We start from the raw sequence: 26300 nt of genomic DNA on the forward strand, positions 1-26300 counted from the left end.
ACATTCAAATAATCACACAAATACCAAGATAAACTTATAGCGATCAAAATAATATATATCACCTTTTGAAAGTGTCTTGATGCTTCAAATGATTGTATCCATTACAACGTAACACTTGTTAAAATAAGATTTGTTCCAAAAAAGACAAGTTTAGCATGAGTAACTCACTAATATAAGGGCTAAACTAAAGAAAGAGCGAGTTCTAGTAACCATTTATCACTGTAAAGCTGAACTTTCAACACAACTTTGTGAAAGTAAGTAGGAATAAATACCAAAGGTTTTAAAAAAGACCATGTTGTTAATATGTTGTTTAATGAGTTTGTGAGCATTCATGATGAACAGTTTTTAGATAAACATTTTCTGTAGTAATGATCTTGGGTTCAAACTGACAGGCCTGCAGTGAATCTGTGAGTGACTAGAACTGACTGCATGTGTTCATGTCTGTCAACTGGACAGAGAGAGGGGTCTTATTACTGTTCGTCATCTACCATCTGTTTAAAACACTCAGAGCGACACAGATACACATGTACACGTTCCTCAGCTCAAACCAGTCTGCTTATTAATGAGTTAAGACTAACTTACTCTAGGACAACACCTCTGACTGATAACTCATTGGAGACATTGGATTATAGTCAACATCATAAGGCAAAACATCATTAACAGGTATGAACAGTGTATTTATTATAGTTTAGGTCACATGATTCACTCCTATTGATAGAAATAGAAACTGTATGTGTGTGTGTGTACTTGATATTCCATATATGAGGACCAGTTGTCTCCACAAGTATAGTAATACCAGTAAATGTTCACCTTATGGGTCCCCATGAGGAAAACAGCTTATAAATCATATATGAATGAAGTGATTTGAAAATCTAAAAATGGCAGTAGTTTTGTGTGAGGGGTTGGTTTATGTGTATGGTTAGGGGAAGGGATAGAAACTATATATATATATATATATATATATATATATATATTATACAGTATGTGTCTATGAGAGAGAGAGACAGATTAAATGGTTAAGTTGATGTTTTTGATGGGACAGTATTTAATGTTTCTTTATGTAATGATGAAACTTCTGCAATCTGCTGTACTTGAAATGAATGTTGTAATATGAACAATAACAACACAGTTCAACAATTTGTACAAAAAATGGTACTTTGTCAAAATTAAGCTAGACATTATTAACATCAGATACACATTGCCAAATCTGCACAGCAGGATTTTCAATGAATCTATATTTGTCTTCAGTCGCTTATTAACAGTATGATTGGTTTAACTTTACTCTGATTTCAAATCACACTGTAAATCCTATATGGCAACATAAAAAAGGCACACAGTGCTAATTTGCATAATTTAAATGTTAAACTAGCCTGTACCCTGAACTCTGGTGATGTGGCCATGTCGAGCAATTCACACACTAACCTTAAACAGCTCGCCCTTTTACAGCAGATTTTCAACAACTGACAGTCACGACCTTAATAAGAATTTTATTAACAATAATCAATACTACAAGTTGCTTTAATGTCCTTTTTCACACCATCCCTCACACACACACACACACACACACACACACACACACACACACACACACACACACACACACACACACACACACACACACACACACACACACACACACACACACACTCAAACTCAGAGGATCTCCTGATATTTGCCTCTTTTGGACTCAACAACTGACTTGAACAAGTGCTTCTGCATTCTGCTTATGCCATTTTAGGCAGTAAAACCTACCCTTATACAGTAATTTTACAATTTAGTTCAATATGTGATAATATGATAAGAGGTTTGTGATTCAAATACGAATCTTGATTTGCTGTAACAATGACATTACATAGTATTACAGAAAATTGTGCTGCTATTTTGTATAAAAACATGCAATGAGCAACATGCTTATTATCATTTCTCATCACAATAAAGGTCTCTAATAAACAAAATGAATGCTCAACAGACCACAAGCAATTAAACCTAAATAACAGACTGAAAATATTTAGGCCGATCAAGATCAGGATGAGCAATGTAACCTAATGAAACATTCAGCAGCCAGTAGACTTTTTACAAAGTACAGTATCAGTCTTTAAAGAAGTCTTCAGAAGTGCTTCGGTTCATCTGATGCATATCTAATTTAACCTAAAGCAGCGCCCGTGACCTGCTGTGTTTAGGTGTAACCCGGGGTGGTCAATCCTGCTCCTGGAGGGTCACTGGCACTGCTCCTACATTTCACCAAACCACCCCGGACAAGCTAATAACAGTGTTCAGAATGACTTTTGAATTACAGGCAGGTGTTTAATTAAAGAGTAAGTTGGATTCAGACACCAACAAACATTAGTCTGGGTTCAGTGAGAGAGACATTAACAGATATACTCATGCTAGACTTTTAATTTCATGGACTTCAGTGTGTTAGACTTCAGTTGTGGCTGGATTTAACAGTTTAGTGAGATTTGCCTCATGAAGCTGGAGGAAGTGTTTAAAATGGAGGCACAAATGATTTGTATATTTTATAAGGTACTAGGTTCCTATGCTCAAACAAAAAAAAGCAAACATAATTATGAAGCAGCCCTCTGATAATTATTTATAGGAAATAAAGCTGGATGTTTGCACTGCAGAGGTGCACAGACGCTGCATCTGAAGACACATTTATATGTATTTACATTGCTGTTCCAATTGTATAAATAATGTTATACGATTATATTGATCTTAAACACTTCTCCTGGAGAGCTACAGTCCTGCAGACTTCAGTTCCAACCTACTTCAACACACCTGTCGGTAATTACCAAGTAACTCTGAACACCTTTATTGCCTTGTTCCCATGTGTGTGATTTGGTTTGGAGCTGAAATCTGCAGGACAGTAGCTCTCTTGGAGATCTGGATGAACACCAGATCAGTTAACATGTCATGGTTGTGCAGGTGCTGAATTCTCCTGACTGACTGTAGGCTGAAGAAGCTGTATTTATGGCTCAATATGACCAGTGAGTGTCTCCACAGACTATATTGTCGATCTAGAACATTATGTAAGTGCACAACTATCAAAATGCTGATTGTGTTTCAGACTCGAGGATAAAGATTCTCTGGATATTCATGATAATCCTCCTGCTCCAGACAATGTTGTAAAGGAGGACGACAACACTGTGCGTATGTCAGTCTCTCTCCTTGTGTTGGTATCATGTAGACACAGCTCACTTTCTGTCCTCCTTAGGTTTATTTTGTGTATGATGAAGAGGTTGAGGAAGAAGAGGCCCCTCCTCCTCCAACCCCTGAGCCTGTAATTCAGATCAATGACAGGCCACACAAATTTAAGGACCACTACTGCAAGAAACCCAAGTTTTGTGACGTCTGTGCACGAATGATTGTCCGTAAGTTCACATTTCAGATAATTTCGAGATAATTTGGTTCCTGAAAAAGGCAGTCCAGTACTAAAATCGCACCTAGTACTGTCAGGACCACTACTATGATTGATTGACGATTAGCATACAGTTTGGATTGGCAGTATCCATGCAGTAATTTTATATAATAACTGATTTCTTTTCTACTTTCAGTCAATAATAAATTTGCCTTGCGCTGTAAAAACTGCAAGACCAACATTCACCACTCGTGCCAATCATATGTGCAGTTCCAGAGATGCTTTGGGAAAATAGTGAGACAACATTCTATATGCATTCTATTTTTATATATCATATGATGACAGTACAGTCACACTCTCAGTTTCATTGTTTTTATTAATATCTTCCTTGTCAGCCTCCTGGATTTAGACGGGCATACAGCTCTCCTCTCTACGATCAAGAGATCAATAACCCTGGTGAGTGTGATGTATTTAGCATGCATATTAGTAGCATATTAGCTTTTCATTACTACTTAAAGAACACATTAAATGCATGACCATATTTCATACTTCGTAATCTGACCCCATACCTAAATTTAACAACTACCTTGCTAAATATTAATAAGTAGTACATCTTTTGATGCAAGGTCACAGTTAATATTGAGAAGTGGGCCTTAAACTAAAGTGTGGTGATCAAGTATATTTTATGCCAATGTTTATGGCATATTTTCATGTGTAGTTCTGGTTTCTGCTCAGATTTACCTTTGTTACTTCTGATTGTGTGCACCTGTTTCTTGTTAGTCTTTTTACCCTGAGTGTATATATAGCTCTTGTGTTTCCTATGTTCCTTGTGAAGTCTTGTTCATGGCTGTTGTGTATGGTGAGCCTAGTTCTGATAAAATAATGTCTAAATTTTACAATGTTTGAAGATTTTTGTAGAATAAAATGCTGTTAAAAAAGACTGAATGATAAAACATCATCAAATAAAAAATAAACTGAATACAATAAAATACTTGAAAAATGTAAACTGCATGTGTATAGGTCAGCAGAACCGCAGTGACCCGGTGTTTGAAACACTGAGAGTGGGTGTGATCATGGCCAATAAAGAGAGGAAGAAAGGCTCTGAGGACAAAAAGAACGTATGTGATCATGTTCTGCTGTCAGGAATTATCGGACATGTTTCTGAGCTCATACTATTATGATGAATATCATGAACATTTATCTTTTCTAAGTTGTTGATGATGATGATGGAGGAGGAGGAAGCTCAACAACCAAAGGAGGTTGAAGAGGCTGGTGAAGGTAAGTTACAGCAGAATTTACTCATTGTTTGTTCTCTTTGTGGCAAAATTCCACAGGTGAAAATCAGTGATCTCATTAGGAAACCATAAGATTGGGTGTTTCAAGTGAGGGGTGTGTGTCTTGAAAATTACTCTCTCCTCTTCTCTAGTGTCTGCAAAGCAGTAAACCAATCAAATCTACTTTCACTCTGCCAAATTTCCTCCAGAATTACTGCAAAATATATTTGATGCCAGTGTTAGAATGGGCCATGACTGATAGTTTAGAGAGGACACCATTGTCTTCTTGTCTGTCCTCATCTTGACACCTCTTGATGGAAATAGAAGTAGAAGGCAAGCAACCAGAAAGGTGTGAAAGAAGAAAACAATAATCTAAAATGGATTTTTAATCTTCAGTCAGGGTCTCTATCATCTAGTCCAAGTGTCATTTTTTCAATGCATGGGAGATGATCCCAAGCAGCTCTGTAAGCATAACTGTAGGGTTAAAGTCAGGCTTCAGTCAGTCCTCCAGTGAACTCCACAGATTCTAATTCCATCATAGACATACCATTCAGCTCTTTGTGCTCAAGCCTATAGGAAAACACAGAATGTGTTTCAGGGGTGAGAAACAGGGACCTTCAAGTGAACTCAGCATGAGAGTCTGGAGAGCTTGATGCCCACATGCTCATCTTTCAGCACTGCTTTTGTAGAGAGTTGCTACCATAAGTGCACAGAAGCATTTCTAAGTTTGCAGTGTGGGCAATCAGATCCCTCCAATGCAGCCCTGTTGCAACAAACTTCCAAACAACATATATGCTTGGGCATTTTATCACAGACTCTTCCAGTTAGTCACAGAAATAATGGGCTGAGACAATCTGGGCACTGAAGAATCTGACGCGATGATGTAAAGCCTGTGCTCAGCAGGGGCGTAGCAGCCATTTTAAAAGTGGGGGGGACAGCTGTATGGTGATTTGACCCAAAGCTGATGTTCATAATAAATTCTAAATAGAATACCAATTGGCATTTTACTTTTTCAAATTTGGGAACATGACATGATAGCTTACAGGAACCTATTTTTGTTAAATCATACTCGAAATTTAAAAATACTGCAGGACTTTGAGACCAATGGGAGACCATCTATAATTATTATTTTTTTTTTTATGAAATAAAGATATTTTATGATATTTACAATATTTCAGTTGCACTACATTTGAACAATAACTTTTTTTTAACAGTTATACAAAAACAGGTGTTAAATGAGTATACAGATTACATCTACAGTAATTTTATACAACATACATTTTATGAAAAATATGAGACAGATAATCTGTGAAAAGATCAAGCTCCTCTGGCTCCTCCCAGTGTCCTATTGACATTTGCAGAAATACATCACTCACGGTAAAAAACAACCAATCAGAGCTGCGGTCCGTAACTTTGTTTGTGTTCAAAATGTAGAAAAATGTATATAATAAGCGAGTACAACAAGAATCTATTTTCCAAACCGTGTTTTTGGCTTGTCCTGAATCACTAGGGTGCACCTATAATAAGTGTTTATATTCGGACTATTTTAGATTGCTTCGGGGATACCGCGGCGGAGTAACCCAGATACAAATCTCACCTGTACACATTCTGGAGAGGTTGAGCAACTGCCCCCTCTCTCTGCCAGTGACGTCACAGCCTGCCTTTCCTACAGACTAGTTTGGACATAAAGTAACAGTTATGAATTAAAAGAATAAAATTTGATAAAGTATTTTAAGATATTCGTTGCAAAACAAATATGATTTATTGTGAAATGATAATTTTACTCCGCGAGCAGCACGTAGACAAACAAAAGACAGCAGAAACCAATAACATTGTTACGTCTTATTTAGCAGACGCTTTTATCCAAAGTGACAATTAGGAGAGCATTTAACACACTGAATCCGGCGCGACGTGACGAGGTCCATATGGGTTCAATGGGTTAAATCATAACATGAAAACTTTATTGCGCGATTCATGTAATCGCGACATACTGTAACATACTTACAGTGTGTGTTTGAAAAAAGGATGTAATCGTCCTTTACTTTTTTCTGGGGTGCATTTTATCCCAGACGGCCTAATAGCAAAGTGAACAAACGAACGAACGAAAATTCAGAAGAGCAACAATTGAGATTTGAAGCTCATAGCAGACGCGCCCAGGAGATGATTCGCTCTGTGATTGGCTGAATGTTACTTCACTCAAATCTAGGTAACAAATCAGAGAACACTACAGGAAATATTCACGCTGGATCCTAAAAAAAAAAAAAAATTAGCAGGGGTCAGAATCACCTGTTTCTAAAAGTGCGGGGGACATGTCCCCCCGTCCCCCCCGGTTGCTACGCCCCTGGTGCTCAGTAGGCTATGATGGCATCTACTTATGGGCATTTGGACTGTACCAGAAAACTGTTGTGATTCTGTAGGACTTCAGAGCATGTGACCACGGATGTGTTCTCATTGTGCCGTCAACAAGTACGTGTACGAAAGAGAAAACACCACCTATTGAGCCAATATATATAATCACAGGCTTAACTGCTTATTGATCTCTTTCACCTAACAATGTGAGGGTGGCCTGTTAATTCGGGTATTTTGAGAGGAAGAAATAAGATAGTTTGCATTTTAATCTAAATTATGCTGGGTTTATATATTCATTAATTCCAAAACTATATTTTAATGGGCACACTTTATCCTTTAGGAAAGCAAGATGGAGACAAGAAAGACAAAACTGCAGCAGATGACAAGGTAAAAGGCCTTTGCACTAGTCTTCATGCTGTGGCAAATCAACAAATGTTTGCATTTAAAAGTTGCATGGACTGGTCTGTCAACTTCATGCAGCCTTTATAAACTTTCTTGTTCCAACCCTGATTGTGTCCATAATATTGAATATTATTATTTCATTATGAGTTTAAGTGTGTGTGTGTGATAGAGTTTGTCATGTTATTTTTACGCTTGTTGTAACTTGGGTAGCTTTTGGCTGTGAGTAGTGGTACTTGCTAAGCCTCATATCATCACTATCACTACTCTTCATAGTGACGAGTCAAGGGTTTAAACATACCCCTAAACACAGCACTTCAGTGATGAACTCGTCCTACAGCATGTGCTGTGGGTATCAAAGGTACCATAAAATGTGTGGTTTGCTGTGGAGATATGTGCTATTTAAGACTTCTGCCTAGTAGGTGATGAAGTGTTTGAGTGTAAAAATCCTGTAAACTCAAACCATATCTAGAGACAAGTCTGTCCAGAAATAACATTTTTGTACTCATTACCCTCTGCAGCACTGCTCAAAAAATAAAAATTGCTCAAAAAGTTGTTCCGTGTATCATCATCCTTAGATACATGGTTAAGAAGCAGAAGTACTTAAAATATGAAATCAACAGTTAAGTAGTTACGTAACATGTTAACATGTTTTAACGGTGCAACTGCATCTGAATCTGGTGCTGGCTGTAACAGGCAAATAAAACCCTCAAACTGGCTGTTGATGTTGATGTTTGCAGAACAAGAAGCAGCAGCAGACATTCAGTCAGTCTCACTATTATATGGCTTTGTATCGCTTTAAAGCCATCGAGAAAGATGACCTGGACTTCCAGTGAGTCTGTTCACATATTTGTTAACTTTTCAGTTTAGCCATAGCACTCATGCATAGTCATAAGCATCATACGTTATATATTTGTGTCACTTGTGAATCTGGTCAGGTGTGCTAAGTGTGTGTGTGTGTGTTTGTGTTTCAGTCCAGGAGATCGCATCACAGTGCTGGATGACTCCAATGAGGAGTGGTGGAGGGTGAGTAAATAATTACTGTGATTTTAATGGTAAAAAAAAACTGTAAAAATGCTCCAGTACAAACCTGTTAAATGGTTAACGGTAATTACCTGTAAAATTTACTGGGAAAAACCGTAAAGTTACGTTTCCAGAATTATCTGCGTTGCGTTTCAAATTTTGTTTGAATTTGATGTTTTTTCTTTGAAATAACTGTTTCTTCTTTTTTTTTTTTTCTTATCTGTTATGTTTATTAGGGTTGTATGTTACATATAATGTTGTCAAATTAATGTTTATTGCATATTTCAGTTTATTAAGTCTCACCATGATGGTGTTTAGTGCTTGTGTGAATCACACTGTGCACCATCTATATATGTTATTATTTATAGCTTTGTTTCTTCAGGTGACTTTTTTGTCACCACCTGCTGTTGGTGGATACCAGTGTATTACAGAGGTACAAAACAGATTTCAGTACTTCAATAAGTCGGTATATTAATATTATATCAAATTACGGTATTAAACTGTAAATTTACCATATGTTACCGTATTTTTTACAGTATAATTCTGGCAACCACAGCTGCCGGTTTTTAACCATATATTTTACAGAATATTTTTTATATGGTAGAAGAAAACGTAAAGTGTTCTTTCTTTCATACGTTTATTAGCAACGGGATGACTGGGAGAGATCTCAACAGAAGTCTCCTCGCCACAAAGGATTACAATATTTATCACTGACACATGCAGAGCTAAAATATCATTGATTCATTTCATTGTGTCACACAAATACAATAAAGAGTTTTGCAGCTTCCAAGCAAACAGGAAAGTGGGTAGAAAGAATACAAGGATGAGATAATGGTTGCAATCCATATTCTGGTTGGCTTGAGATTTTCTGATATAAAGTTGGATTTATAACACACATCTAATCATATAATCAGGGGTGCACATAAGTGGTCCGCAGGTCCGCATGCGCGGCCAATATAAAGGTGCATTAAATAAATATGTTCTGACAGCACATTTGCGTACCGACATGGTTGACAGCTGTTAATACACAATTACCATTTTAGATCACAAACTGCACTATATAAGTTTTATTTTCAACCTGAAAGCATAAATCTAGTCTATCCCATGCCGTTTTCAAAGCAGAATGCAAAACTGTGACATGCATCCACTGACACTCTTTAATCAGCAGCGCTAAATCCAGACGTGCGCATATACTTATTTGCCGGCAACCTGCCAAAATAAAAGTCTGATGATTTTAAGTTTGAATAAGATGAAAACGCTTTTATTTATTTATTTTTAGACGTTTTTATCCAAAGCGACTTAAAATTGGGGAATACATAAAGCGATTCTTCTTTAAAAGGCAAACTAAGAAATTAGTAGTAAATATTAACATTTTATTTTTAAGTTTACTATAAAATAAATGTATTTGTATTTAAAACTAGGACAACCTTTTATTTTTAATAATATTATCACACAATATTATTTAGTTTATTTACTGTTATTTTGTTTAAAAAAAGTGCAATAATATTATAACTATTATTAATTCTTTTTTTATAGTTATATTTAATGGGTCACGGTATATGCAGTGTGAGGACCAAACCAAATCTCCAGGTTCTCTTATGAGAGCCAGGCTTAAAAAATTACGTGCACCCCTGCATATAATGCATGTATAAAATTACCATATATTAGGTTTTCATGCTAAAAACATGCACCTCCTGTGATAATGATATCACTTTGATTTCTTGCATGTTTCCCATCACATTTAACAGTAGGCATTGCATTTTAGAAGTGAAATGTCCAGCAAATGGTGCCAAAAGGATTAGGACCAACAGTTAAGCAAGAAGGCCAGGCATACAGAAGTGCTTCGGAACAGGTGTATGCGCTCATCAATTAAATGAATGCTGGATGAGCTTGCCAAATCTTAGATATATTAAATTAATGCTTTAACTGGCCTATTCACTTTTGTAAACAGTTTATAATGATACCTTGGGATTCTCATCATTGAATCACTGAAGGGGAGTAGCTTCAAGCAGTGTGTGGAGACAGGCTTGCTGTGGGTCACTCGGAGAGAGAGCAGGGTGAAATGACAGAGAAGCACAGCTTATATACGCTTATGTTATATGGTCAGAATAGTGCAGAATAAAGCAAAAGGGAGATTAAGATTAATACGTCATTTAGTTAACAATTATTAAATAGTTGCTAAAAAAATATAAGAATAGCTTATTCTTAAAGTGTTTACACCTTAAACTGAGACAGAACAGAGAATAGAGGAAAACACTACACTGTTCCTTCAAAGTAAACACACTAGCCCAGATATGCTTTCATCTGTGTGTGTGTGTGTGTGTGTGTGTGTGTGTGTGTGTGTGTGTGTGTGTGTGTGTGTGTGTGTGTGTGTGTGTGTGTGTGTGTGTGTGTGTGTTCTAGGGTAAGATTGGGGAGAAGACAGGATACTTGCCCATGAATTACATCATCAGGGTGCGAGCTGGTGAGAGGGTGTATAAAGTGACACGCTCCTTTGTTGGAAACAGAGAGATGGGCCAGATTACCCTGAAGAAAGATCAGGTCAGTGTGTGTCTCTGTGATTAACTTTTGTTTTGTTTTCTACCATTTTCTATACAATACTTTAACTGTAAATGTACATAAAAAAACTCTTAACATCAGAGTTTTTTCAAGTTGTTTCATGTGATTCTGTTCAAAATGTGGCAAAAATAGCAGGAAATGCCCATGAAGAAGGCTGAAACATTCTTGGCTTAAAATATATGATGGCATAATGTAATATCCACTAACTGTACTGTAAGACTGTTATCATCTTCTCATTAGTGCAGATAAGGGTGGGTCCCTAATTAATGTTTGTACCTGATTAAATGTGAAGAGGAGCAATTCAAAATGTATTCAGAGGCAGTTTATTGGCTGATTACTGATTGAATGTTCAGATCTCAGCATGTATAACTGTGTGCTGTAGATTGTGGTGAAGAAAGGAGAGGAGGTGAATGGATATCTGAAGGTCAGCACTGGCCGCAAACTGGGCTTCTTCCCTGCCGACCTGCTACACGAGCTCTGAACGAAGATATAATCCTGAAGAAAACAAGTCAAGCAGAAGAATGGACGGAGAAAGAGGAACAAATAGACAAGCCATGACAAGAAAGACAACATTATCTGACCTCACTGTCATTTTGACAGAAATATGAACGTATGTGCGTGTACACAGGGTCTAAATGTAATACTCACCAAGCACTATATATGAATACAAAAGAAAAGTCAAAATAGTTGCTCAATCGTTGAGGAACATAATACATTAATTTACACTGCAAGAATGATGTTCATAGTTTTTTTTTTTCTCTAGGACTAATTGTGGCAATACTTACTTTACATTGATCACAGTAAGCAAGCAGAAACAGATCGTGGAGTCTGGCTAATCTCAGATGTCAGTGGTTTTCAACCCTGTTCCTGGAGCTCAACAGCTAAAATTTTACATTTCTATTTAAAACAGAGTTGAAAACCACTGTCATAGGTTATGTGATTAAATGACATAACAAAATTATCTGCTTCTGTTGCTCCTTCTGATGAATATTTTTGACAGTTTTAGTAATTTCTTTGAGGGCAAATCTCAATGCTACACCATACAATGACCTTCACGAGAATTGTAAGCTTGTCTGAACAGCTTGGGAAACAGACTACTCTGCATTAGCATTAGTTCCTCTAAACAAAGTGAGTCAATCATGAAATGCTTTATTGAGATGTGAAAGAACTTGAGTGCTGAGCCCTGCTGAACACCTTTGATGAGGTGTTAAATGACCCTCCTAAAGCAGCAAATATTGAAGTACACATGTCTGGAAGAAATTGGCATAATGGGTGAAACTGCTTATAACACATTTAAGGTCATTTAAGGTCATTAAAGGCCAAATGGGATCATTGATTCAAATTCTGTAAATATCCTTGGCACAAGCTAAATGGCTGAATTTGTCAAATAATAGGCAAGTCCTTGTTCAGTTTGTGAACCAGTGTTTTAGGAGTGTGTGTGTACAGTGCAGTGTCTATTCATTAGCCTTCCCATTCATCTCAGTGACAGGTGCTCTACTGGACACAATCATAGATGTCATGTGTTTATCAATTTACAAAAGAACATAAAAACAAATCTATTCTAGCTCTCAGACAATAAATAAATAGAAATTACAGTTGTGTATTATAGTAGATCTAGAAATGATATTCCTTGCAAGTGGTAAAAATTATTAAAAAAAGATACAACCTGATTAGCCATTTAGTTATCACATGAGTGTGCATAAAATATGCACCAAAATGTAGTAAGAAAGGAAATATTAAGTTTTCATTTCTCATAATGACAATGTAAATTTCCTGTCAATAAAAACCTAAAATACAATTGATGAGTCAAAAAATAAATACATTTAGATTAAAAAAAAATAAAAAAATAGTGGAAGTGGAAGAGAGAGAGAGGGACAGGATTGACATTTTAAAATTTTACATTTAATGTTTCATTATACCATTTCTTTTATAATTTTTGGCTCTTTAAATTAAATTAATTTATACACTTAGTACAACACATGGTATAAATAAAAACGGAATTGCTGTATGATCAGATGACAGCTAACAGAAAAAGGGTAGAGTGTGTAAGGTCCCCTTGATGTTGTGCAGGCGTTCGTCAAGATGTCCTCTGGAAGTTCACTGGGACATTTACAGGACGTCCAGTGACCTTTCATGATCCTCTGTCCTCTGAATGTCATATTATTTTATGTCTTGTCTAACCAAAGAAGATAGACACATGCAAAATAGTTGGGAAGAAAGTAGGCTATATTTTATGTGAACAATTGTCTTTTTTTTTTGTGAAAAAGGTCAAATTAAATTCAATTATGGAAGTAGTCAGCAGTGCTGCAGAGGACTTGCTCAAGAAGAATGTCTCTGAAGAAGTGTGTTTTTGGATGTGAGGGAAAGATAGCCTTGTTTAGCTTCCCAAAGAACCCAGCGTTACATAAACAGTGGATGCAGTTTGTTTGTCTGGGATAAAAACGTAGTTTCACACTTCTGCATTTGTTCATTCCAGTGAAAATGTTTTTATAAACAAGGCCCAGTTCAACGATTGATTTGCACATTATTTGACACTGAAAGATGGAGCGTCCCCAGCGATGAAAGATCCCAGTTGTGAGTCGGAGCCGCAGGCAGTAAGTAATAGTGCAAAAAAAGTTCTGTTGGCAAACGGCACATAAGTGCTCAGGACGCTTTAGCTCCCCCCAGGGGAGGCCTCCAGTAGCACGGCTGTTTTTCCAGAGAGGATTGTAAGGCTGTATCTTTCTTTCATAAATCTAATAAAACTAAAGACTCTTTGGAGATATGAAGAATGTAATACTACTATATAGGTACTCAGTATAAACCTGAGATTGGCGATGTGTGTGTTATGTCCCCTTTAATAGCTATAACGTGTGTGTGTGACTTGTCACAGGGTGATGTGATGCGATTTGTGTAGCAGTGCAGCAGCAGGAGACAGTGTGCAGCTGCATGCTTCTCTTCCTGCTTACAGCCTTCTGCCACTGGCTAGCCTTGCGGTGAACAGAGGAGCAGTTTATAAGTCTCCTCTTGCCAGTACATAGCCTCTCCATTGCCAAGATTCTCACCGGGCCTCCTCGTGCATGCATTAGCTGGTCTGGTCGTCTTGGGTTTCACTTGCCATCAGGATATCCTACATTATGGTGAAGATAGTGTTATTGGGGGGCTGCGCATCCCCTATGGCACTTTTGAAACTTTCATTTGCACAGGTCTCCACCTCTGACTACGGCATACTCTGATCTTATACTTGGTTTAAGTCTGGCAGCGATGGGGTATCTGGTGACGGGAGCAGGGAAGAATGGCCTGGAAGCTTCTAGCTAGAACTCTGCATGGCAGCGGCATAGGGTATGGTTGCTAGCAGCTGGCAATGAGTGGATGCTGCTTTCGGCAGACCCCTGTGCGACTGAACAGCACTATTGAGGGATTGCACTGCTCACCCTATCGGGGAAGGGCCTAGAAAAGGTGGCCTTAAAATTGCCCACTCTATCATTTACTGGGTAGGTTACCGCACCTTATGGGAATTCCGTCATGTGGTCGAAATAAGAAAAGTATATCGTTCAAATTGGCAACATGGAATGTTAGGACTCTGAAGTATAATGATGGCAGTAGACCTCAAACGAGGATCGCACTGATTTCTGAAGAACTAAAGCGCTATGATGTGGATATCGCTACCCTTAGTGAAACAAGGCTTCTGGGTGAAGGTTCATTGAGAGAAGAGAGAGGTGGGTACACATTTTCTGGAGAGGTTATCCTCCTGGCGGCAAACATCAGCATGGTGTGGGAATGGCAGTTAAGAACAGTCTTCTATCCAGCCTCGCTGAAACACCTATTGGAGTAAGTGAGAGGTTGATGACCCTCTGCATCCCTCTAGTAAATTTTGCCTATGCTACCCTATTAAGTGCATACGCACCAACACTGCCATCAGACGAGAGTGTAAAGGATGGATTCTATCAGTTATTGGATGACACCCTTCACCATATCCCTAGGAATGACAAGATTTTTCTTCTAGGTGATTTTAATGCAAGCGTGGGAAGAAATAATGAATTATGGAGTGGAGTACTGGGTAGACATGGTGTTGGACAGGTGAACGCAAATTTTCTGAGGTTATTAACACTGTATTGTGTCTATGCTGGAAACAATGCACAGAGCACACACTGATACCATCAACTGTCCTGGATCCACCATCCTTCCACAGAAATGGCAAACTGTACACAGCGAGGTTAAAAAAACTTTACACTGTCTGCAGAATGAATGGTGGCTGAATAAGGCTCACGAAATTAAATTATATGCTGACAGAAATTATATGCATAACTTTTATAACTCTTTAAAAACCATATATGGCCCAATAACTTATTCTATTACATCTTTAAAAGCAGCTGAAGGACTTACAATTTTAAAAGATAAAAAACAGATTTTGGCGAGATTGGCTGAATATTTTAATGCCCTCATTAACCATCAGTCACTTATAGATTATTCAAACCTGGAGGAGCTACCAAATCGGCAAACTATTCAAGACCTTGATTGCCATCCAACATTTTAGAGGTGTTGACAGCTATTAACTCTCTCAAAAATAATAAGTCCCCTGGCAATGATGGCATCCCTGCTGAGCTCCTTAAACAAGGTGGCTACCTGTGTACCAGGATGATCCATCAATACATCCTACAGGTTTGGGAACTGGAGTGTGTCCCTAAACAATGGAGAGATGCCAATATTGTCACTCTATACAAAAACAAGGGTGAAAAGTCTATTTGCAGCAGCAGTCGAGCTATATCACTACTGGCAGTAGCTGGGAAGGTCCTGGCAAAAATCATGTTATATCGGCTGATGGAGAACCTAACTGAACTCAATATCCTGTTAATCTTGAGTACCTATAGAGTAGTACTGCATCCTTCATAACTCCAAAAAGTCTTTAGTTTTATTATATTCATAAGAGAAAGATAGTCTGTACCGATTTTTCCCGGAAAAACACGAGTGGCTGGAGGAGTGAAGTGTGGGCGGAGCTAAAGAATCACGAGTGCCAGTAGGCTTTTGCGTTGAGAGCGTCTGGAAGCTGTGACAATACCGTGAGGATAAAACCAACCAAAACAAACCATGGCTAACAGTCAGATTCAGCGTATATTTATGATCCAGAATCAGATCCAGAGGCTGAAATTTAACAAGAGCAGCATCAGCAACGACGTCTCTATGTGGTATGTATTGAAACTGTATATATTTGCTTAGCGGTTTTGGAAAATGACTAAGTTCCACTTTGTCGTCTTTTTTTTTTAAGCTGTACATGTGGAAAGTGCAGTTTGATGACAACATTGCATGTTGTTTACTTGATGTGCTTACGCGCCGATAGCTAAGTTAACAACACAGAGATATTTGAAGCAGTTTTACTCACCGCCTGCGGTTCCAACACACGATCGTGACCCTTTTTCGTTGGGACTGCATTATCCTTAAGAAATAAACGATGTGCAAATCCGTCGTCAAACTGGGCCTTGTTTGTAAAACAAGCATCTTCGAAATGCAGGGAAACAAACACAAACACTTGCACAACTCCGTCGATGCTCTGTAAAAATAAACTCCAACCACTGGTCCCTTAATGCTGTTTCTCTTTTGGTAATCTGTGCAGGGTTGTCTTGCCCTGGCAACCAAAAACACACTTCTGTGACATTTCGCGACGCTCTGGCTCTGATCAGTGAAGTCTGTTGTGCTCTCAGTGCTCTGCTATACGGGAGCGCGCTCTTCCGGCAGACGTGCCTCAGGACCCATATAAGGAAATTCCGCTCCATCTAACGTCACACAGAGCCATACTCGAAAAAAACTTTCCGAAACTTGTGACAAACCGGAAGGAGTATTTTTGGAAAAAAAAATACTCCTTCAAACGTACAACTTAATTTTTGAAACTTTGTCCATGTTTAGCATGGGAATCCAACTCTTTAACAGTGTAAAAAACTCAGTATGCATGAAATAGTATTTCACCCCCTCTTTAATGTACGCACTGGAGCAAGGCAAGGATGTGTGCTGGCACCTGTAATTTTTAACATCTACCTCCTACGGTATGTGTCACAAAGCTCCTGCATGATAAACTCATTGGGATCATTGTTGACTTCAGGCTGGATGGAAACCTTTTTAATATCCGCAGGTTCCAGGCCTCTACCAAGGTCTCAGCAATGCAAGTTCTTGAGTTACAGTATGCCGATGACTGCGTGATTTTGGCACATACACCAGAAGACCTACAAACTATCCTTGTTGCTGCTGTGAAGACATACAGCAGATTATGTTTGTCAGTCAATACTGCTAAAGCAGCAGTGATATGTCAATGGAAGCTCAGCTCTCCACCCACTATGCTTGTTTTTACTATAGATAAACAGCCACTTACAATAGTACCATCTTTTAAGAATCTGGGCTGCATTGTATCAGAGGACTGCAATCTCGATGACAAAATTGAAAACAGGATAAAGCAAGCCTCTGTAGCCTTTTGTAGACTTCGACGTAAGGTAAATAAACACCTTCAATTGCTTACTAAAGTTACCATCTATAAAGCTGTTTGCATTAGTACTCTTTTTTTACAGCTGTGAAGTCTGGGTTATATATAGCCACCACCTAAGATTGCTGGAGCGTTTCCATATAAGGTGTTTGCAGTGAATTTTGGGGATTACATGCTATGACCGTGTACCTCATTTTGAAGTGCTTGCCAGAACAAACTGTAAGAGCATTGAAGCCACAATCACTGAGCATCAATTGCATTGGCTTGGGCACGTTATTAGGCTACCTCAAGATCGTTCACCACGTCTAATCCTTTATGGTCAGCTCTATCAGGGACGCCGTTCTTCGGGGGGTCCAAAAAAGTGATATAAAGACCAACTTAAAACATCATTAAGAAAGTGCCAAATTAATCCTTCATGCCTGGAAGAATTGGCAGTAAATAATTGCACCAACTGGAGGCAGCTCTGTCACGCAGGAATTGTGCAGTTGGAATCAGAGAGAAATAAAAGGAAACAACAAAAAAAAAAGACTAAGGAGACACACAGCCATGCTTGCCCCAACAAATTCTGATTTTAATAGCCCAACCTGTAATAAAATTTGTGGATGAAGGATAGGGCTCTATAGTCATCAAAGGATACACCGCAAATGAGGAGGAAGGTCATCATCAGAACTGATGGACTACCAGAAAGAATAGCTATAACAATTTTAATGTATTTGTAATGATGACAGACTCGACATGGGATCCATTTGCAAGCTTTTATTAGAACACTCGTAGTCGTACAGGCGAAGGGTCAGGATCAGCAAACACAGTATAGTAGAGATATCAGAATCGTAGTCAATACCAAGCAGTGGGTCGGGGTAACCAGCAAGTATCACAGTCCGTATTACAATCTGGGTTCAAAGGTAGGCAGCAAAGGTTCTAGGATCGATAATCATCAAGGGTTGGCAACTGGGATAGCAAGACAGGGTATAACGCTCAGAAATGTTAGCCGTGGCAGAAACAAGACTTCGCAATGAGGTGACGCCAAGGTCTGGCTTATATGGCAGTCTCTGATATGGAACACCTGGCCGGTGATCAGTCCAAGGTACGGGGCTGTTGGGTAATGTAGTGCGTATCAGTGTAAGTGAGTGTTTGGATGCCTGTAGGTGTCAGTATTCGGGCGATGGTGCCCTCTGCTGGCCTCTGGAGGGACTCACGGGGTTCGTACTCGTGACAGAGCCCCCTCCCTGCGAACGCCTCCTGGCGTGAGGTGGAGGGCGACGTCGGGGTCTTCCTCGAGGTCGAGGGGCCGGTTTCTCTGGATGTTCTCTATGGAAATCCGTGGTTAAGTTGGGGTCAAGAATGTCCTCGGCATTGACCCAGGAATGTTCCTCTGGACCGTACCCCTCCCAGTCAACCAAGTATTGGAGAACTCGTCCCCGACGTCTTGAATCAAGCAGCTCTCGCACCTGATAGGTCTCCTCGCTCTCCACCTGAACCGGTTGGGGACTCTGCTCACGGGACCTCCCCTCACCCTCCTCCTCAGGGGCAGCAGCGGGCTTGAGCAGTGACATGTGGAAAGTGGGAGAAATACGATATGTGTCAGGCAAAGCAAGGCGGAATGACACAGGAGTGATTTGTTGTGTGATTTTGAATGGACCCACGTACCTAGGACTTAGCTTTCGGCATGGCAATCTCATCCGAAGGTCTCTGGTGGACAGCCAGACCCATTGACCCGGTTGGTAGGTGTGTCCAGGGCGTCGACGACGGTCGGCCTGTTCCTTCAGGCGCCGTACAGCTTGTTGAAGATGTACATGGGCCTGATTCCATGTGTCCTCGCTTCGTTGAAGCCAATCAGTAACAGCGGGAACATTGGTGGGTTCACCTGACCAGGGGAACATGGGTGGTTGGTACCCTAGAACGCATTTGAAGGGGGTGATTCCAGTGGAAGGCTTGATCAGGGAATTCTGAGCATATTCGGCCCATAGGAGAAAACGAGACCAGTCCTCTTGATGGGAGCTGCAGTAGGAGCGAAGGAACCGAGTGAGCTCCTGGTTGAGGCGTTCCACTTGACCATTGGCTTCGGGGTGATAGCCAGACGTGAGACTTACGTTGACCCCTAGGGCTTGAAAGAAATCCTTCCATAAACGAGAGGTGAACTGAGGACCTCTATCCGAAACGATGTCGTCAGGTATGCCGTAAAACCTGAACACCCAATTACACAGGAGTTCGGCGGTCTGAAGAGCAGTAGGGAGTTTGGGTAGAGGTATGAGGCGACAAGCCTTGGAGAATCGATCGATGATCGTGAGTATGACCGTGTTACCCTGGGATAGGGGTAAGTCTGTGATGAAGTCTATGGCAAGGTGTGACCAGGGTCGTTGAGGGATAGGAAGAGGTTGAAGGAGTCCAGCTGGCAGTTGACGAGGGGTTTTGTGCATGTTACACGTCTGACAGTTCTGAATGAATTTAATGGTGTCGGGGTTAATGGTCTCCCACCAGAAGCGGTTCTTGAGGAGATGGAGTGTGGCTGTGATGCCGGGGTGACCGGAGGCAGGAAGACAGTGAATATGACTCAGGACCTGATCACGGTGAGGGGCAGGTACGTAGGTTTTATCCGGTGGACAGGCGGCTGGTGGTGCTTCTTGTGAATTGTGTTGTTCAATAAGAGTCATGATATCCCACTGGATGGGAGCAACCACCACATGGAAGGGCAATATGCGTTCGGGGACTGAGATGGAAGGGTCGTCATCATGGATACGTGACAAAGCATCGGCTTTAGTATTCTTGGAACCTGGGCGATAAGTGACATTGAACTGGAACCGGGAGAAGAACAAGGACCATCTGGCTTGGCGTGGGTTGAGTCTCTTGGCGGAGCGTAGGTATTCCAGATTTTTATGATCAGTAAAGACGGTGAAAGGATGAATAGCCCCTTCGAGCCAATGTCTCCACTCTTCAAACGCTGCCTTCATGGCTAACAGTTCTCTATCACCCACATCATAATTCCTCTCCGCTGGGTTGAGCTTGCGTGAGTAGAAAGCACAGGGATGAAGTCTCTCCTGAGGGCCTGGTCGTTGTGAGAGAACGGCCCCAATGCCAGTATTGGAAGCGTCAACTTCGACTAAGAAGGGAAGAGAGGGGTCAGGGTGATGCAGGATAGGAGCGGTGACAAAGCGTTCCTTTAATTCCTTAAAGGCTTGACGGGAGGCTTCGGCCCAGGTGAGACGATGGATACCTCTTTTGATCATGGAAGTGAGAGGACTGACGACTGTACTGAAATTTCTGATAAAGCGTCTGTAGAAGTTGGCGAATCCCAGGAACCGTTGTAGCTCCTTGAGAGTCTGAGGCTCTGGCCACCTGAGTACAGCAGAGACCTTACTGTCGTCCATAGCAACTCCCCCCGGACTGATGACATAACCCAGGAAGGTAGTGGATGTGGTGTGAAACTCACATTTCTCGGCTTTGGCGTACAGTTGATGTTCGATGAGGCGCTGTAGCACAGTTCTGACGTGTTGAATATGATCCTGTAGGGTGTTGGAGTAGATGAGAATATCGTCAATGTAGACCACAACAAACTTGTTCAGCATGTCCCTGAAGACATCATTAATGAACGCCTGGAAGATGGACGGACTATTGACCAGTCCAAACGGCATAACCCGGTATTCATAGTGACCGTTGGTTGTAGAAAAGGCCGTCTTCCACTCGTCACCCTCTCTGATGCGAATCAGGTTGTAGGCACAGCGTAAGTCAAGCTTGGTGTAGTATTGAGCTGTGCGAAGTTGTTCTAATGCAGCTGGAACCAGAGGAAGGGGATAACGGTACTTCACCGTGATCTCGTTGAGACCACGGTAATCAATGCAGGGTCTTAAACTGCCGTCCTTCTTTTTGACGAAGAAGAAACCAGCGGATGCAGGGGAAGTGGAAGGACGTATGAAGCCTTTCTCCAACTCCTCCTTGATGTATTTCGTCATGGCTTCGGTTTCTGGGAGTGACAGTGGGAACACACGACCCTTGGGTGGATTGTGACCTGGTAGAAGATCAACAGCACAGTCATGGGGTCGATGAGGTGGTAAGGTGTTTGCTTGGGTTTTGCTGAAAGCTGCCTTGAGGTCGTGATATTCCGCTGGTAGGTTGGGAACCTCGAATGACTCCTTGTTAATCGCCAACGAGCGCACTGGAAGAGGAGAAACGGTAGACAGGCATTTTGTTTGACATTTAGTACTCCACTTTATTATCTGACCTTCCCTCCATGATACTAGCGGATCGTGCAGTCTCAGCCATGGTAGTCCCAGAATTATGGGTGTATTAGACGTGGGCAGAACGTAGAACTGAATGACCTCCTGGTGCAGTAAACCGGCTGTGACGGATAGACTTTGTGTAAGGTGAGTGATGATACCAGTTCCCAGTGGACGACCATCTATGGTAGCTACAGACAGAGAGTTAGCACAGGGTATTAATGATACGTTGTTTGTTCTTGCAAACTCAGCTGACATGAAATTCCCAGCCGCTCCAGAGTCCAGTAAAGCGAATGTGGTCACTTGAACGTTGTTAATGGTCAGCTTCAGGGGTACAAACACACTGTTTACTGGATGGAGAGAGTGTAAGGATTCACTCACCAATTTGGATGAGACAGATGAAGGACGTGAAGGACAGTTGACTCGTTGATGACCAGGGGATCCGCAATACAGACATAGACGATTTGCCAAGCGGCGATTCTTCTCCTCAGATGAGAGATGATAGGTATTAACTTGCATGGGTTCAGAGTCCTCGACAGACTGAGCTGCTTTAATGACAGTACTGACATGAGAGCGAGGTTTACGTGAACGCTGCAGATTGTCAATTGCTATCGTCAACTCGATGAAATCGTTCAAACTTCTCCCCTCATCTCGACATGCTAGTTCAGTTTGTAACTCATGACTTAAACCCTTTCGAAACAGAACTTTTAAGGTGTCACTCACCCAGGTCGTTTGTGCTGCCAATGTGCGGAAGTTCATAGCATACTCAGCAGCTGAAGATCTCCCCTGAGAGAGCTCTAGCAAGCGTTCGCCAGCACTCTTTCCCTCCTTGGGATGATCGAAAACCTCACGGAAGCGTGTGAGGAAATCATTGAAGGAGGAGAAGGATGATCCATCCGTGCGCCATACAGCGGTAATCCAGTCAAGAGCCCTTCCGGTTAACAACGAGCAAACAAAGGCAACCTTACTGTTGTTAGTGGAATAGAGCATGGGTTGTTGTTCCACAAACAGCGAACATTGTAGTAAGAAGCCTTTACATTTGTTAGGGTCACCGTCGAATCTCTCAGGAAAAGCCAGTCGTGGGTTAATCTGAGAGGGCGTGGGAACCGCATGTGCAATGGCGGCCGCTTGTGGCGCGGGTGTCGTGACAACAGGACTATGGAGATTCTGAATAGCCTTCACCAATTCCTCCGTGACGGCGGTAAGATGATTTAACTGTTGCTGATTAGCAGCGATCTGACTTGCCTGAGCTGCCAGGTTGGTGCAGAGATGTTCATGGGCTGCTGGATCTTGTCCTGGCGAAGTCTTCTGTAATGATGACAGACTCGACATGGGATCCATTTGCAAGCTTTTATTAGAACACTCGTAGTCGTACAGGCGAAGGGTCAGGATCAGCAAACACAGTATAGTAGAGATATCAGAATCGTAGTCAATACCAAGCAGTGGGTCGGGGTAACCAGCAAGTATCACAGTCCGTATTACAATCTGGGTTCAAAGGTAGGCAGCAAAGGTTCTAGGATCGATAATCATCAAGGGTTGGCAACTGGGATAGCAAGACAGGGTATAACGCTCAGAAATGTTAGCCGTGGCAGAAACAAGACTTCGCAATGAGGTGACGCCAAGGTCTGGCTTATATGGCAGTCTCTGATATGGAACACCTGGCCGGTGATCAGTCCAAGGTACGGGGCTGTTGGGTAATGTAGTGCGTATCAGTGTAAGTGAGTGTTTGGATGCCTGTAGGTGTCAGTATTCGGGCGATGGTGCCCTCTGCTGGCCTCTGGAGGGACTCACGGGGTTCGTACTCGTGACAGTATTTTTACTCAGTTTAAATAATGTTATTATATGACTCATGCCCCTGGTTTCATAGACAAGGCTTAAGCCTGGTCCTGGACTAAAATGTAAATCTGAGCTGTTTAATCTGAGAGACACTTGCATTGACTGATCTTAAAATATATATCAGTGCATTTGTTTCATTTCAAGATGCAGACCAGTAATGTTTTTTTAAGCACGTTTATAAAAATTGCTTAATTAAATATCTTAATTGAACTATGATTTAATTCTGTCATAAACAATGTCAAAATTACCCCAACAAAACAAAAAATAACCATGTTTTTTGGTATTGTATACCATTTGTATAACTGCAGTTGTACAAATACACGGTTTAAAAAAAATTATAATTTTTTTTACTTTTTTTTTTTACTTAATAAAATGTATTTATTAATTAATACATGTTCATAGTATAACCATATGGTTCATTTTTGTAAAGGAAGTTGTAAAGTAAGTAAGCCAGCCTAATATGGTTTCACACTTATAGTAGTTGTGTATATCGTTAGCTTATTTAGGCTAAAAAAAAGAAAAAAAAGAAGCAAAAGAATCGCATTAGGATGTTAAAATAAACAAATATTTCACATTTCAGAGCACACATATAGTACAGCCATGTTGGTCACTTTGTGGTTCCCTTAAAACATGTCTGATGTGGTCTCGTGCCTATTTGCAGCCCATTTCTTTATTTGGTTCTGTTGTGAGCATAGATGTGTTGTCAAATTGATGAAGATGTTTTATTAATTTGCATGTGTTTTTTCATTTTCAGCACATTGAGCTCTATCGGCCACCATACTAAATTTTTCGTTTTTTTTATTTGCATAACTTCTCTCACCAAACCTCTGGCATAAATCCTTACATTGTTTTTTCATACATTTCATTTGCATGCAAATCCTACGAATCCTCTTGAACTGACTAATCTGAAGACTTTTTTTTTAGCGGAGTAGTCTGCTTTTTCAGTTACGATGTTTCTATATGCAAACATGAAGTAAATACAAGCATTTATTTTACAAATTTATTTCATTGTAAAATGTTTAAATAAATAATAATAAAAAACCTGAATGGTAAATAAATAATAACTGGCAACTCTAAAGATAGAACACATTGGCTGATCATAATACCCAAACAGAACATAATTCATTACATATGGAAAAAAGATAAAACTTTTAATTATGCTTTTCAATAAACATTAGAGAAAACAATGGGATTGCTCTTAAAGCCACATATAGTCATTGTCACAGGCCGGGGTGGCCTCCCCCCTATGGAAGGCATTTTCTGCCAAATTTAAATAAATAAATTAAATGATTAAAATGAAAATTAAAACCAGATTAACGATTTCATTACAGAAAACTGCAGCAAAATATGTGACAAAATTGAGAATTAAATTAAATGATTTCATTTTCACAGTTATATCCCTGTCAAATTGAAATATAAAATGCAATTGGTGATTTCACATTTGATTTTCAATACAGTCTCGAGGCAAGACTGCCAATATTAAAATGAAAAGCCAAACGTGAAAAATAAACTACAAATGCAGTTTTTACAAAGCTCTTTATTAACGCTCACGCAATAATGGTGACACAATTCAAATGTAAATGTAAATTTTACTTTTCATTTTAACTCCTCTTTTATTTCAGTTTTCATTTTCGTTTTCATTTTCAAAGACAACCTGCATGCAAATTATATGTTAATGAGTGGGTGTGGCTCAATTATGCTGTTTCGTGGAGGAGCTCAAATGGCGGTTATGGCCAGTATAGCAGCAGAATTAAGCCAGCTAGCAAACATTTCGGATGATGATGACTTCATTTTGCTACGAGTTGAATCTATATTGGATACACTTGGACATTTTGCAGCCGTCACAAACTCCGATGTCGATCCTCGAGTTATAATAGTCTTAGTGAGGTTGTGCAGTGCCTTCGAGTTCGGTAAAACTGGCAAGATATTCACAGATTCGACTTTTCCGGATCAATAACTCGCGAGCAAAACGTTTTTGGTACACGAATTATGCCTCTTTTTACTCGTAGTGATGTAGTAAACGAGCTACAAGCGAGTTTGCCTGAAAACAAGCTTTCCTCCACTCTGTACAAAATACGTTGATCTCAATGCGCTGGCGTCTGAGAGACAAGTCCTAAGGGACCGTCTGCAAAGTGCGAAACGCGAAAAAGGTTACTAATAAAATACTCAACAACTTCACAGTAACACACTGTAGTGTCACCAAATTCAGTTCACACATCACTGCTCTCCTGCTGCTTATACTACAATGTTGGTTTTAAAAATAGTTGCTTTTGCACAATTTTAAGATTTTTTTTAATTATGAAAACGTCAACGTTACTGTAACACACTGTACTTTCACCAAATTCAGTTCACACATCACTGCTCTCCTACTGGTTATACTACAACACTCATTTCGAAAGTATTTGCTTTTGCAAATTTTTTATGATTTTTTATTATTTAAAATAATTAATTACTTCACCTGTTATTGAACATAATAGTTAATAACTTACTGTAACACACCGTACTTCCACCAAATTCAGTTCACACATCACTGCTCTACTGCTGTTTATACCACAACTTTGATTTTAAAAGGAATTACTTTGGCAGACTTGATGATTTTTTTTAAATTATGAACAATAGTTAATAAATGTACTGTAACACACTGTACTTCCACCAAATTCAGTTCACACATAACGGTTCTCCTACTGGTTATGCTACAACTTTAATTTTGAAAGTAATTGCGTTGGCACATTTTCATGATTTTTATTATGGAAAATAGTTAATAAAGTCACCATTATTGAACATAATAGTTAATAACTTTACTGTAACCCACTGTATTTCAACCAAATTCAGTTCACACATCA

General features: G+C 39.9%; 1 protein-coding gene across 1 annotated transcript; it reads left to right on the forward strand.

Moving 5' to 3' along the window:
• Positions 1-503: 503 nt before the first annotated feature.
• Positions 504-12762, forward strand: stac3 (SH3 and cysteine rich domain 3). The gene is made up of 13 exons (XM_026218870.1): positions 504-663; positions 2926-2987; positions 3068-3146; positions 3215-3371; positions 3555-3652; positions 3754-3814; positions 4379-4476; positions 4570-4636; positions 7322-7368; positions 8121-8212; positions 8355-8406; positions 10807-10944; positions 11345-12762. The coding sequence occupies exons 2-13, from the start codon at positions 2971-2973 to the stop codon at positions 11441-11443; spliced, it is 1005 nt and encodes a 334-aa protein (XP_026074655.1). The 5' UTR covers positions 504-663; positions 2926-2970; the 3' UTR covers positions 11444-12762.
• Positions 12763-26300: the final 13538 nt, after the last annotated feature.

The sequence above is a fragment of the Carassius auratus genome, chromosome 34 (assembly GCF_003368295.1).
Source record: "Carassius auratus strain Wakin chromosome 34, ASM336829v1, whole genome shotgun sequence".
In the NCBI taxonomy this organism is placed as follows: domain Eukaryota; kingdom Metazoa; phylum Chordata; class Actinopteri; order Cypriniformes; family Cyprinidae; genus Carassius; species Carassius auratus.

What these genes read in the sequence shown, in the direction of transcription:
- stac3 (XM_026218870.1), top strand. An exon ending in AGAGATGCTTTGGGAAAATA is followed by an intron (nt 3,653 to 3,753) that starts GTGAGACAACAT and finishes CTTCCTTGTCAG; the next exon opens with CCTCCTGGATTTAGACGGGC. An exon ending in GGTTGAAGAGGCTGGTGAAG is followed by an intron (nt 4,637 to 7,321) that starts GTAAGTTACAGC and finishes TTTATCCTTTAG; the next exon opens with GAAAGCAAGATGGAGACAAG.